A 14,917-nucleotide genomic window follows, 5' to 3' on the forward strand; every position below is an offset into this window, starting at 1 on the left:
CTGGTGATGAAAAAAAACAAAACAAAAATGAAAAACACAGATCAAGGGATTAGAGGTCTCCATGAGGCTAAAAAGCCTACCTAAAAAGAGGTCAAGTATAAACTTGGAAGAATTGGAAGTTGTGATGAAATAGAGAGACATTGGTATTTAATGTTTTAGAACTGAAACATAGTCACTTATTGATCAAGACCAAAGTCTGATAATGGTTGTGGGTGATTGAAGTGAAGTGGGTCTAAGCACTTCCCCTACTCCTGGAACACTTGCTGCCTTTCCCTTTACCATTCTTTCTGGCCAATTCTACTCACTCTTCATCATCAGGTGCAATAATATCTCAAAGAAGCCCCTGTAGAGAAAAGTCTCTAAAATACGGAAATAAGGCAAAAACAAATTCTATGTCTTTTAAATATCATGCTAACATATGATCTAATAAAGTTATCTAAGGATCACCTGACACCTGACTTAGGAAAATGAAACTTTATTATGGTTTTATTGACCTATCGAACATTAACTTAGCAGTCTTATTTAAGGATTGATTTTTCCCCCCCTGATTTGAATCACCTTTATTATTTCCTCTTTCTCTCACTTATGAGTTAATAAAATTATGGTGCCTGATTTCTATGTGTGATTATGAGAGTTGTGTTTTTAACATGTTGAAAATGGCAGTTTTATTTCTTTTCTTCCCCCTTTTTCTATTTTATCTCTCCTTTGAATTTTCACAGCATCCTGTTCTTGCTCCATACATTGTGTTATAACTGAGTTTAATTCATTCAAAGAATATGTATTGAATTCCTCTTAGGTGTCACGTACTGTGATAGGTGTTGGTTATACGGTGGTGTACAAGGCAGACGTGGTCTAGCCCTCAAAGGTTTTTCTTTTGCCCAGCCTTTTCCTCTTACTAGAGTGTAAGTTTTATAAGTACAGACCATATCTTACCCATTATCAGTGTTAAGTATTGTGCTGTCCCCCAAAAGTTGCTCAATAAATATTTGTTGGATAAATGTGTGGATGAGTGTGTAATAGTGGAAATGCATCCATAGACATGAAATGCTAGTGTGTTAGATGGACTGTCTCTTTGGCCTGGAAGTAATCTAAGGTTATGGCAGGTATTGGGGTGGTGAGACAGACTATAACCCAGTTGTAAGTAAAGGGAGAGGAGTGACTGGCTTACAACAAACCCTTAAAAACAGGAAGTATTTACATGCTTGAAAAAAGAGAAAGCCCTGGGAATTTAATGCAATGCCAGGAAAGTAGGAAATTTAGGATGTATTTAAGGCAAGATGGTAGATGGAATTTGAGGAAAGAGAGGGAAGATGTCTTAGGAGTTATTTTCAGTGGCATAAATTTCTAGAGGGCCCAGAGGAAAAGTTTGGGTTGAGGGTATTGGGAACAGTAGTAGATTGCTTCAAATTAGAGATGAATGGGGAGTGAGTAACCGGTACAACAACTTAAAACTTGATGACATAAAAATGGTCTTTTTCAGCTTTGTGTCGTAGCACTACCTTTATCTCCCCCTGCCTGTTCTCATGGTAATTCTCCCCATTTATCGATGACACCAGGCCCTGTCTTCCATGCCACCCTCCAAGCCAAGGTCTGTCATTATCCTTAGTGACTTCAGTGTCTACATGGATAAGCCATTCAAAAGCCTGTATTTCTCTTTATTGAAGTCTTTAACAACAAATGCTTATTGAATGCTTTCTTTGTTCCCTATTCTATATTAGGCAGTGACTTTAGAATGATATTTTAAAAAGCATGCCTCCCATGTTCAAGAAACTTGATAATACATATAAATGCACATGGAAATATATGGACAATTGCATTTGTCTTAGTACAATGATGTGAAAACAACAGGGTACTAGAAAAGGGAATAATGCTGCCGCCTAATTTAGCTGGAGGGGCAGTAAAGGAAAGACTCTCTGAGGAAGTAATATTGTATCCACTACTAGAGAGTAGGTAGTAGTTATCCTGATGAAGAATAGAGAGAAAACTGAAAAACTACCACACAGACATGGGGTACAATGTTCTGGGAACACACTTAATTATGCAGCCATATTCATATTGGAAATCCAAATGTTTGAATTTAAGTCAGATGTGGGGCAATTCTAGGTGGTGACAGGCCCAGAAGGGCTGTGAGAGCAAGTGGAGAAAAGGGGAGTCAAAGTGAAGACCTATGTAATTTGCCTTCTCTCTAGATCTCCAACTTGATTGCTGTTCATTTCGCTTCCTGTTACAATAGTTCTGTGCTGGGAGGCTGAGAACCTGAGTTTGGTGCTCTGCTGAACTGGTTTGGATGGACAAATAGCCTTTGAAGAGCCTTATTCCCTTTCTACAAGTCAGTTTCCTTTGATTTTCTCTTAGGAACGTCTGAGGATATTGTACTGGCAGGTACGCAAATTTTTCATTGCACTTTTATTTTAACCGCCAACTAAGGGCTATAGTTACTAGATGAAAGGCCCTTAGGTTAGCTGAAGTTTTGATGTGTCTGGGTAGGTAAATTTGAAGGTAGGAGTTAAAGAAAGTTGTTTTCCTCTATAAAAGAAGTAAATAATTCAGTGTGTGTGTGTGTGTGTGTGTGTGTGTCGGGGGGGGGGGCACAGTTCGGTAAGAAAGGGATGAAGCAGTGAAGAGCATAGAAGGAGAAGAGTGAGATGCAAGCTCGGCATGGAGCAGGGCTTTGGTGTGATCACACCATGTCACTCCCTCAAACTGTAATCACATCTAACAGGAAGGAAGCCAACTAAAGTGTTCCACTCAAGAGGGAGCAAGTGTGAAGGCCTGATGTAAGAAGAAGCTTGGTGCCTTGAGGAACTGGTCAAAGCCAGTGTGTCCAGAGCTCAGTGAGAGAAGGAGACATAAACTGGGGTCATGTCTGAGAGTTAGACAGAGGGCTAATGACATAAATCTTCATTTGACTCCACTGTTCACCACTTACTCTCATGGCCAGTTCTGGTCATGCCATTGCCAAGAATTGCCCGACATCTGACTTAAATGCGAACGCTTAGATTTCCTATATGACTATGGCTGCACAAGTCAGTGTGTTCCCCTTCTCCTCTTAGGTGTAAAATACCAGCAGAAAAAGAACCAAATTTGAAAAAATTGTGAACACCAGACATTAAAATTGGTGTCAAGTCTTATAAAAGCAGCTGTGGTCACACGGAAGGCATGTGGCAGAACGTGCAGAGAGCTGTGGAGAACGGTAAGAGGGCCATGCAATGGAAACATTAGAGAGCACAAGCAATCATATTCTTAGTGAAGAGAGAGACATACCTTGAAATTCAAAAGCTACATGCTTGCATGTAACAAATGATTCAGGAACTGAGGTGTGCATCCTAGACCTACTTTTCTTTAGAGAAGCAGAGGGCATGAGATATGCAAATATTGACACACATGAGCCATGTTGGTAGGAAGAAGCCTGTCTCTGTGGCAGCAGGTTGACTGAGAATCAGCTGTTCTGGAACACTACACTAGCCCCTGCCTCACAAGAACTTGTAGAAATTGGTGGACTAGGAAAATTCAATGGATGCAATAACAGATAAGACAGTAAGACTGGCATAGCAACAGTGCAAAGATTATACATGAAAAAGGAGACAAATGGTCATCAAGATTTATTACAAAAATGCTGCTATAGAATAGATGAATAGTATAGCCAAAAATTTAGCTATGAATTTAAAAACTATTAATAATTAATAGCCTATGAAGGAATAACATAAAGCATAAGTACAAAAATTTAAGTGGACTGTGGAAAGACAATAGAACCTGGCAGAATTCAAGAAGGTTGTGCAATACCTCTCTCTCTCTCTTTCTCTCTCTAGCTCGCTCGCTCGCTATATATATAAAATAAAGAACAGCTGTGTTTAGGCTCATAGTACTTTTGCAGCAGGTCATGTTCATATAGGTAGAGGAAAATCTAGCATAAAAATGCTGTGGAAAAAAGTATTAAAATGAGTTACAGGAGAGACTGGGCCATTGCAGGGCTAGTAAGGAGAAAATCTGAAAGTGCCTTTTGGTGAAGAGTGTTATGGTTTGAATGTTTGTGTCCCCTAGAAATTCATATGGTGAAGTCACAGTGCCCAATGTGAGGTCCTTATCACATGAGTAGAATTAGTGACCTTATAAAAGTGACCACCACCCAACAATCTCGAGCTCCCTAGATCCTGCTGTCATGTGAGGACTCAAGGAGAGGTTGGTTGTCTGCAACCTGGAAGAGGGCTTTTATCAAAACCTGACTATGCTGACAATCTGACCTTGAACTTTCAGACTCCAGACAGAAAAAATGTTGTTGTTTACAAGCCATTTCGTGTGTGGTATTACGTCACACCAGCCTGAGTGGAGTAAGACAAGAGGGTCCAATTTCAAAGAGAAGTTAAGTAGGTGAAGACTGGAAAATTTGGTCAGAAAAGGATGGGAGAAGGTAGAAAGAAGAGGAGGGAAGTTGGGTCCTGGCTGCAAGACTTGTGAGGGTGTGATGAAGAGAGCAGGACCAAGCCTATGTGCTTAGAGCTGCCACTGCCATGGATGTGAGCATTAGGTAGGACACAGTGAGGGGAGAGAGAAAACTGACCTGCTATGAACAATAGTTGTTCCTTTTTCTCTTTCAGTAGTGGATTCCAGACAGAACACAGCACACTCTGCTGAAAAGGTGCTCTGAAGGACAGTGATGTTGTCACATGGAACATGCCACGTTTGTGCTGGATGTGAGACGACTCAGCTGGAATCTCTTCTCCCTCAGAGTCCAACCACTGGACCTGTGGCTGAGGGAACCAGCCCTCTGACTTGCACACTACTTCTGTTTTTCCAGAGTCAGTGACTTGCACGTGGAAGTGAGGATTTGAGCCGAGAACTGGGAAGCAAAAGAGGGAGAAGCCAGTTACTAAGATCATCCTCCTGCTCACATATCCCTCCCCTGCTTATGAAGAGTTTTGGCTGCTGACTAGACCTCAATGTACAAGGAATTGAGGCTCTGAAGAGGTCTTGGCAACAAAGGATGGGAACCTAGACCCCTGGGCTAGAAAGGAGCCCAACACAAATGGCTCCAGCCTATTTCTTGATTCCCACTATCAGTCTCTATATTATCTTTTATTTATCCTCCAGGAGTGATATATGGAATAATAGGGTGAGTAGAAGTAGTGGTCATCTTCTTTTCTCCTATGCCTTCTTTATATTTCTGAGGAAAACTGGATCAGAGGAAGGAGCCCCTCCCAGAATAGACTCACATCTGTGTTGCGTCAAGGGGATACATGTGGGCCATTACCTGCCACTTTCAGCTCAATCACTGCATCACCGTAGAAGGAGCCATGCTGGAACGCACAGCGATACTGCCCACCGTCAGAGTGTTGGACATTGAAGATTCTCAAGATCACAACCCCCTTATCCATATAATCTGTAACAAGCACTGTTCTCCTGAAATACTCATCCATGGCTTCCTCAGGCTTGTCTCTCCCGTCCTCATACAGGTGCACCACCTGGGATGGTAGGGATCGGGTCCAGCATATTTTCATATTTTTAACATTTTGAGGAGGCAAGAGGAAGCAGTAGAGCTTTGCTTCATCCCCCAGTGTGGCCACCAAGGGTTTATTAGGTCCTTTGACATGAAATTCTCCTGAAAATATAATAGTGATGGAGTCAGTGTGGGCTGGGGGCAGAATTTGGGCAGATGAAAGGAGGTTGATTAAACACATGATTGGCTACTTTCATCCCGACCAAGACCCAGGGACAAAGTCTTTAAGGGGATAGTTGCTGGATCTAGGGGTTCTCTTTTCTGACCCGGACATACACACAGATCTAGAAAGAAGCTGTGGATGTTGGAAGAAGGAGGTGTAGGCATGGCTAACATAATGCAAGCAAAAGACTTAGGGCACAAATTTTGAGGTTGCACTCACTTTCAGGGTATACGTGTAGTGTCAGCCAAATCCTAAGAAGAAGTGCCTCTTTAAATTTTGGGCCCTAGCCCTGGCCTGTATGGCTCAGTTGGTTGGAGCTTTGTTGGGTACACCGAAAGGTGGCAGGTTCGATTCTGTCAGGGCACATACCCAGTTTGGGGCTTGATAATCAGTCCCCCATTGGGGTGTGTATGGGAGGCAACAGATCGATGTTTCTCTCTCACATTGAAGTGTCTCCCCTCCCCCCTCCCTCTCTTTTCAATGAAAAATATATCCTTGGGTGAGGATTATAAAGGAATTTTGTGTGTGGGGGCCCTAGGCTCCTCACTTAACTCACCCTGTGGGGAGGGCCCTGAGGCATATGACTGCAGTAGATGGGGAACAGACATGCTAGCCCTTCAGGTCAGGCCCTGTCCTTGTCTGTAGGGAGGGCACACAGGAACTCTGATGGCTCTGTGTGGACAGTGAGCGACTGTGTTGAGAAAGAATCTGAAGCAGCTCAGTGGTAAAGGTGTTCGAGAATAATGATACTGTTTGCCATGAGCATGGGATGAGAAAATGGGGGCAAAGAAGCTATTTTTTTGCCAGTCTTATTGTACTTTACACACAGACACACACACACACATATTTATATACATACACACACACACATATATATATTTTTTGAAAATATTTTAAATTAATTTTGTGTTGTTTTGTTTTGTTAATCCTCACCCAAGGATATTTTTCCTTGATTTTCATATAGAGTGGAAGGGAGGAAGGGAAAGAGAGAGAGAACTATTGATGTGAGAGAGACACATCTACTGGTTGCCCTCCACACAACCCGGACCAGGGCTGGGGATCAGACTTGCAACCCAGGTACATGCCCTTGACCAGAATTCAACCCAAGAACCTTTGGTCTGTGGGCTTGACTGGAATTGAACCCAAGACCCTTTGGCCACTGAACCAAACCGGCCAGGACTTATACATTATACTGAGGCTCTAGGAACTTATGCTTATTTATTACCATCTGGGGCTCCTTTACTTTCTCTCAGTCTTTTCCATCACACATGCACATATCTGCTCATGTGCGTACACTTGCGCGCGCGCGCGCACACACACACACACACACACACACACACACCAGGCCTGGACAGGTAGATACGAATAAAAATGCCTAGTATTGTGCTTCATAATGAGTAAGTGAAATAAAGTTAACTTCTTTATTTTCCCCAGGATCTCATAGCATTTGTATTTTGTCAAAAATTTTCTTCCAGCTTTCTTCTCTTTTCCTTTTTCCTTCCCCTTACAAATCAGAGAATCAGGCTTATATGGGGAGTCCTACCTGTAACCGTCTGGAAGCAGAGGTAGAGTGAGATGAGGCAGCCACGATGAATCATAGAGACTCGCTGACTCCTCAGGTGACTCTGGCAGGGTGATCTCCAGGCTTTGTGCTGATGACTCATTGAAAATTGAGGAAAACACTGTAATGAGGACAGAGATAAAAAGAGAACTCTGGAACTTAAGCCAAGGGGCAGAGAAACAAGGGAATGTAGAACTCTCCCTCCTGGGCACGTAAGGGGCACATCTTATCTACAGAACTAAGGTGAGGGGCAGAGTAAGATTCTTCTCCCTTTTCTATAAGTTTTGAGACCCTTGATTTTCAGGACAACTCAGGGCACTCACACTTCGAGTCTCAATGGTCCTTATGCACAATGTCTGCTGCCACTCAGCCTGCACTGGCTCCTCTTCCTCACCCCACAGCTCAACTGCTCCTCCCCAGGCCCCTGTCCTGGATCCCCTCTTCAACTCATGTTCCATATACTCCCTTTGTGATTCCTTGTAATGCCATGGCTCCAGCTACCTTCTACATGCTGATGGCACACTCTGTAGATATCTATTAAATCCATTTGGTCTGGTGCTTCATTTAGAGTTTCTGTTTCTTTGCTAATTTTTTGGTCTAGAAGATCTATCCAGTGATGTTAGCAGGGTGTTGAAATCCCCTGCTATGATTGTATTGCTATTGATTTCTCCTTTGAAGTCCTCCAGAAGATTTTTTATATATCTTGGTGCTCCTATATTGGGTGCATATAGGTTTATCAAGGTTGTATCTTCCTGTTGGATAGATCCTTTCAATATTATGTAGGGACCTTCTTTGTCTCTAGTTATGGCCTTCATTTTGAAATCTATTTTATCAGATATGAGTATTGCTACCCCAGGTTGCATGGATGATTTTTTTCCATCCCTTCACTTTCTACCTATGTGAGTGTTGTTGTGAGGTGAGTCTCTTGTAAACAGCATATAGATGAGTCATGCTTTCTTATCCAATCAGCTATTCTGTGTCTTTTTATGGGAGTATTCAATCCATTTACATTTAAGGTGATTATTGATATGTACTTATTTATTGCCATTTTTGTTTAGTGTGGTTTTATTTTTCGTCCCATTTCTTCTGCTAATTACAGCAGTCCTTTTAACATTTCTTGCAGTGCTGGTATGGTGCTTATATATTCCCTTAGCCTTTTTTTTTGAGAAGCTCTTTATTTGACCTTCTATTTTGAATGATAGCCTTGCTGTGTAGAGTAGTCTTGGATTCAGATCCTTGTTTTTCATGACCTTGATTACTTCCTGCCATTCCTTTCTGGCCTGTAGTGTTTCTTGTGAGAAGTCAGCTCAGAGCCTTATGGGGTTTCCTTTGTAGGTAACCTGTTGCTTATCTCTTGCTGCTTTTATGATTCTCTCTTTGTCTTTAATTTTTGGCAGTTAGATTACTATGTGTCTTGGTGTGGGCTTGTTTGGGTTCTTCTTACTTGGGGCTGTCTGTGCTTCTTGAACTTGAATGCCTTCTTCCTTCACCAAATTAGGGAAGTTTTCTGTCACTATTTCTTTGAATATATTCTCTAACCCTTGCCCATTTTCTTCTTCTTCGGGGACTCCTATGATGTGAATAGTATTACGTTTCCAGTTGTCCCACAGTTCTCTTAAGCTGTCTTCCTGTTTTTTAATCATTTTTTTCCTTTTGGTTTTCTGATTGGTTGATTTTTTCTACCCTGTCTTCTAATTCATTGATCTGGTCCTCAGCTTCCTCTACTCTGGTTTTTAGACCTTCCAATGTGTTTTTATTTCTGATATGTCATTCTTCATTTCTTCTTGGTGGTTTTTAATTTCGAACTGGTTGATTTTCAACATTTCTATGTCTTTACTCATGGTGCTCATGTCCTTGCACATGCTGTTGAGCTTCCTCAAGATCATGGCTCTGAATTATAGTTCTGTTAACTTGCTTAACTGCACCTAATTTATCTCATATTCGTTAGAGGTCTCTTCTTTCATTTGGCTTTTGTTTCTTTGTTTCACCATTTTGGCTATCACAGTGGGCTTTGGAGTCTGCCAAAATTTTCCTGTGCGTGTTGGTGTTTTGCTGTTTGTGGCTCCCTCACCTGGGTTTGGATGAGGCAGGGAGGGCCCGCTTTAAACACCACTGTCAAGTCTTAACTTTCCTGGTTAGAGTCAGTAGCCCAGGGAATGGTAGTTATCCTCTAGCTTTTTTGCCTGGAGGCTATTAGTAGTGGTCACCTGAAGGACCTTGGTTTCTGAGTTGACTGAAAAACTCCCTCAGGTGCTCAGTGTAAGAGGATTTCCTGAGGGTGGGGCAGATGCTGTTTGTTAATGGGCCTCAATTAGCATTCCAGTGGCCACCAGGTGGGGTTGAATCTCTGAGGGAGGGGCCGCCACCTCTCCCCAGGGCCCTGGGAAGGAGTAAGATGACCACAGTCCTTCATGGCTGCACTCAGCAAAAGCTCCGAGCACCCTCCAAATCCTGGGTGTCCCCACACAGTTCCAGTCCAGTCTGCCCTCCCTCTGCCGGAGCCCAAGGTGAGGGGCTGATGCCAATTTAGCCTCTGTCTGGGCTCTGCCTAGTGGAGCCGCCTGGGACTTTAACCTGAGGGCATAGCACCCAGCTGAGGTCGCAGGACCCAGCCAAGGGCGCAGCTTCTAGCCGAGTCCCCTGGTCCCAGCCCAGGCCACTGTGGACCGTGGGCTCCCGGCCCCCTCTCGCGTCCTTGCAAGCATACCAGGATTGAGTCAGTGTCCCTGGTTATGTGGTCCTCCAAGCTGCCTTTCGTTTGCCCCTTCCTGATGATTTGTCTTTATTTTCATTGTAATTCCAGTTTGGTCCTGGGAGATGGTCTGTGTAGCTTCCATTCACTCTGCCGCCATTTTTCCTCCTCCACACATGATGTTTTTATGGTGGAACCTAAAGGAATTGATTTTGAAAGAAGGAATAAGACTTGCTGTTTTATAAAGACTCAGAAGGAGGTAGAGGATGATGGGCAGTTTGGGGTTCTCTCGGGCAACTCTAAAGTGATAGCAACACTAGCTGTAGTTAGGGCTCTTACATCCTAAGAGCAGGGATTTAGAGTACTTTGCCAGCTGTCAGTCAGACTTTGCTGGACCAGTCTTATGTTCACTGTAGATTCCTTCAGGGACTTCGCCTGGTCCACCACGGCTACTTCCTTGGGCAACACTGAAATCACCAGCTACACCTTCAGTATTTCTAACTTTCTTTTCTGAAAGTAAGAATCCTGGCTCTTGATCATATATATATTTATCAATCTCTCTGTGTGACGCTTATTTCTCACCTCTGTTTCTACCCATTCTCCTACATGAATGCCCCCTCAACCCTCTCCAACACTATGCTGGACACTCCCTCCACATGGATGTGTCCTTACCTTGTTTGGGTTCTGGCATATCCTACCCCATTCCTCACAGTGCTTTGGCTGTGACACTCATTGAAGTTTTACTTCCCCCATGTCAGGCTGTCCCCCTGGGTTGGTGGTATCCCTTCATTGCTTGGGCTCTGACCTCTTGCCATTGGCCACCTCAGTTACCCTTCTGCACCCTGCCCCTCTGACTGCCAAATAGATGTCAGCTTTGCCCTACCTCACCAAACATGTTAAGACTGGGTTGTTCAGGGAGGGAAGGAAAGGAAAAAGAAAGGGAAAGAGCAAAAGGAAGGGAGAGGATTGAAAGGCTATCCCCTGCTTTTTAAAGTAAAAGGACAATTGTGAGAGATGGATTGGGAAATAAGCCTCTGTAAACAATTTTAGGGAAGAGAACACATAGGGTTAGACTGTGGTTCTCAACCTTCCTAATGCTGTGACCCTTTAATACTGTTCCTCATGTTGTGGTGACTCCCAACCATAAAATTATTTTTGTTGCTACTTCATAACTGTAATTTTGCTACTGTTATGTCTTAGGCAACCCCTGTGAAAGGGACGCTTGACCCCCAAAGGGGTTGCGACCACAGGTTGAGAACCAATGTAGGGTATGCGCATTCATCTTGCTAACACTTCTCCTGTCTGAGTAGTTTTGAAGAGGCTTTTCACACCCTTAGGTACATGTTCACTCTTTTCGAAGACCACCAATCTAGGCGCCTCATATTAAGTAATAAATGCAAACACCTAGGAAGAGACTTCCCATCTCAGAATCCTGGCAAACAGGGCCCAAAGGTTTTTAATTACTATAATTATTTCACCCCAACCTCTACAGTTTTACCCTCCTTCTGTCTTCTTTTATCCCACTTTCCTGTCTAAAAGCACAACTCTCTCACCCCTACCTCCTTGGTACAGTAGCACATTTCACAGACACTAACTTGGTCTTTTCTTCAAAATGTCTCCTCCTCCCGCTTTGGGACTGACTCCCCCCATAGGCAGGGGTCCACACTTACCTTTGCCTCTGTTGTGGAGCTGGGACTTGGAGGTTCTGCGCTGTAGAATGTCCATATGTCTTAAAAGAGAGCTTTATAAGACTTTATATTCTCTTTTGGACTTTGGATTTGGCTTGGGCCTATATCAATGACACATCTAGGGTTGAAACAAGTATTATGTTTCATAAAGGAAAAGTATAAAGACTTCTTATCTACATACTTCAGACTATGAAACTAAAAATCAGAATGTAACTTGGCAAAGGTCCTGGACATAAAGAGCACATAACTAGATTGCCTAAAATGAAAGATTAACATCATTCACTGAATCTGAAGTACTGTCTGGCCATCAGTATTTCCTTGAACATTTTCTATTTTTTTTTTAACATGTTCCACACATCCACTTTTATACCTTTAATTACTTCTCAAACCTCCAACCTCACTCTGCTAGTCTTCTCAGCTGCCTCATTTTATTGACCAAAAGAAGCCACTGGATGGAAGCATTTTCATCTCCTGTACACATCTATACCCACTCTCCCTAAAACAAAGCCCAAGTTCATCTGTATGTAATTTCTCCTTTTCTGTTGTAATGGAGAAAGTAGCTTTCTATCTCTATGACTGGGCCTTCCTATCATTTTGTAAACTCATAATTTGTGTATTATGTCCTATTCTGCTTGAAGTATCGAGAGATGTTTCTATTTCCTATTTTATGCTGACTGATAGACTAAAGCCCCAGTTTACTCATCTGTTAAATGGGTTTAAGAATAATACCTACAACATCTGGGAAAGATGAGTCCTTTGTTGAGTCCTGCACTTCAGAGGCCTCACATGTCATAAATATACACAAAATGTATTTATTAAAGAAAATGTAGATAGCACTGTCACTTGGTAGTTGGTGCTCAAACATCCACTCTCATAATTTATACCATTTAGATCCCAGGGAAAGACACCTCTATGTTTTTGAACCCATATCCTTATAGCAAAACTGTATCTGAATGCAGTAAAATATGTGGTTTGTGTTGTAGTTTTTTTTTTTTAGTGCCAATTTTCAATACAGTTTGGTTTAACACATTTCACTTTCCACTTAAAATGCAATGCCTAAGAAGGGCTAGGTTATTTCCTTTTCCTGTGCACATATTCTATACTGAAGAATTGAGAATGCCAGTTATTTACTACAGCAGCTCAGCCAGTTACTTACTACAGCAGCTCGGCCTGAAAACTCCCATGGAATGTGCTACAAATTTGGGTCTTTCAATATTTTGTATGGAACAAAACTAAATGTATGTTCAGGTGGCCTTGATCAAGCTGTTCATCGATGGGGACAGAAGAGGAGCTCCCAGATGGAGGAGTTCCATCACCAGGGAAGTCCCCAGGCATTCCTCCTGGCTTACCTCGTGCACTCTGGTACAGCCTGGGAATGATAGGGTTGCAGACTTTGTCCCACTCTTTCTGCTATGCTCATGTTCTTCCTTCTCTGCAGTCTGATTCTTATCATACCAGCTAATGATTACATTTGTCAAGAATCTTCTGTTTATCCTCATCACTGAGCTTACCTTGAAGTTTTTCATCTTTGGCAGTTGTTGTTATGTTGCTTGCAAAGCATTAAGTGAACTTTTGGAAGATACTTGTCCACTGCTTCTCATCTTCAGCTTTGTACTCAGCTTCTTGGACCATATGTTCCCTGTCTTCTTTGCTCAAACGGTTCTTGTGGTTAGTGATGGTAATCTTGTTCTCTTTTTCTGTAGTCTTATCCACATTAAAGACATTGAAGGTGCCACTGGCATCAACATCACAAGTAAGTTCAATCTGAGGAACACCACAGAGTGCAGGTGGTATGTCTGTCAGTTCAAACTTGCCAAGTTGGTTGTTAGCCTTGGTTATGGGGCACTCGTCTTCATAAACCTGAAGAAGCACACCTGGCTGGTGGTCAGAATAGGTAGTGAGGTGTGGTGCTTGGTGGGATGGGTAGTGTGCTTGAAGAGGACAGTCATGGCTCTGCTGGCAGTTTCAATGCCAAGAGAAAAAGGAATAATATCCCATATCAACAAATCTTCTGTTTTCAGATTTGTCCCCAGATAGGACGGCTGCCCGGACAGCTGCATGTTAAGCAACAGCTTCACTGGACTTAGTGCTCTTACTTAGTTCCTTTCCACTGAAGAAGTCCTGTAGAAGTTTTTGAATCTTGAGAATACAAGTAGAGCCCTAGCCAGTTTGGTTCAATGAATAGAGTGTCGGCCTGTGGTCCAGAAAGAATACAAGTAGATCTACCCACCAGCACAATATCATGAATGTGGCACTTGTCTAGCTTGGCTTCCTGAAGGGCTTTCTTTACAGTGTCCAGTGTGCCACAGAATAAATGAGCATTCAGTGTTTCAAACTGGGCATGGGTATTGGATATGGGTATTCCTTCATAGAGTGACTCAACCTCAATACTGGCCTGGATGCTGGAAGAGAGAGTCCACTCTGCACGTCCACAAGCAGTACAGAGGCGATGGACAGCCCTCTTGTTTTCACTGATATTCTTCTTATGCCTGCACTTGAACTCTGCAATAAATGGTTGACTATTCAGTTGTCCAAGTCTTTTCCACCCAAGTGGCTGTCTCCAGCTGTAGATTTAACCTTTTAGATGAGACTCTATCTTCAATAGTGAGGTTTGAAAATAAAAAAATGCCACCTCCTTAGGCAAAAATCAGCTCATTTCTTTCAGCACCGACCTGTTTGTTTAAGCTGTAAGCAATAGCAACAGCAGTTAGATCTTTGACGATTCTAAGTTCATTGAGACCAGCAATGATTTAAGTGATGAAGAGAGTCATTAAAGTAGGTGATACTGTGACAACAGCATTGGTAATAGTATTCCCAAGCTGTCAAAACCATAGTTGACAGCTTGTCTAGATAGAAACTTTTGTTTCCCCCTTGTGTTCTACTTGGACCTGCCTGCATCGTTCACCCTTATTCAGGGTCAAGCTTTATATCAGACTGGTGGTTCTTGTTTAGAAAGGTTATTAATTATTGATTCAATCTCTTTAACAGATATAGGCCTATTTAGATTGTCTATGTCTTCTTGTCTGAATCTGGTGGGTTGTATCTTTTTTTTTTTTTTTTTTTTTTTATCTTCACCCGAGGACATTTTTCCATTTTTTGTACAGATAGAGTGGGAGGGAGAGAGAGGAAGAGAGAGAGAGAGAAACATCGATGCGAAAGGGACACATCGAGTGGCTGCCACCCACACGACCATCCAGGGCCGGGGACAAACTGCAACCGAGGTACATGCCCTTAGCGGGAACCGAACCCAGGTCTCTCTGTACCGCAGGCAGACGCTCTAACCGCTGAGCCAAACCGGCCAGGGCTTAAGGAATTGACG

General features: G+C 42.7%; 1 protein-coding gene and 1 pseudogene across 1 annotated transcript; both read right to left on the bottom strand.

Annotated features, from left to right (window-relative positions):
- Nucleotides 1-4,388: 4,388 nt before the first annotated feature.
- Nucleotides 4,389-7,321, bottom strand: LOC118627879 (butyrophilin-like protein 2). The gene is made up of 3 exons (XM_036258342.1): nt 7,201-7,321; nt 5,249-5,596; nt 4,389-4,837 (listed from the first exon to the last, which is right to left on the bottom strand). The coding sequence occupies exons 1-3, from the start codon at nt 7,319-7,321 to the stop codon at nt 4,389-4,391; spliced, it is 918 nt and encodes a 305-aa protein (XP_036114235.1).
- A 5,486-nt stretch (nt 7,322-12,807) lies between these two features.
- Nucleotides 12,808-14,345, bottom strand: LOC118627880 (annotated as a pseudogene).
- Between the last annotated feature and the right edge of the window lie 572 nt (nt 14,346-14,917).

Source organism: Molossus molossus, unplaced genomic scaffold, assembly GCF_014108415.1.
Source record: "Molossus molossus isolate mMolMol1 unplaced genomic scaffold, mMolMol1.p scaffold_m16_p_13, whole genome shotgun sequence".
Lineage (NCBI taxonomy): Eukaryota > Metazoa > Chordata > Mammalia > Chiroptera > Molossidae > Molossus > Molossus molossus.

Coding starts and splice junctions, on each gene's coding strand:
- LOC118627879 (XM_036258342.1), bottom strand. CDS start 7,321: ATGAGTCATCAGCACAAAGCCTGGAGATCACCCTGCCAGAGTCACCTG. Junction 5,597..7,200: donor CTGCTTCCAGACGGTTACAG/GTAGGACTCCCC, acceptor TTATATTTTCAG/GAGAATTTCATGTCAAAGGA. Junction 4,838..5,248: donor GATTGAGCTGAAAGTGGCAG/GTAATGGCCCAC, acceptor TTTGCTTCCCAG/TTCTCGGCTCAAATCCTCAC.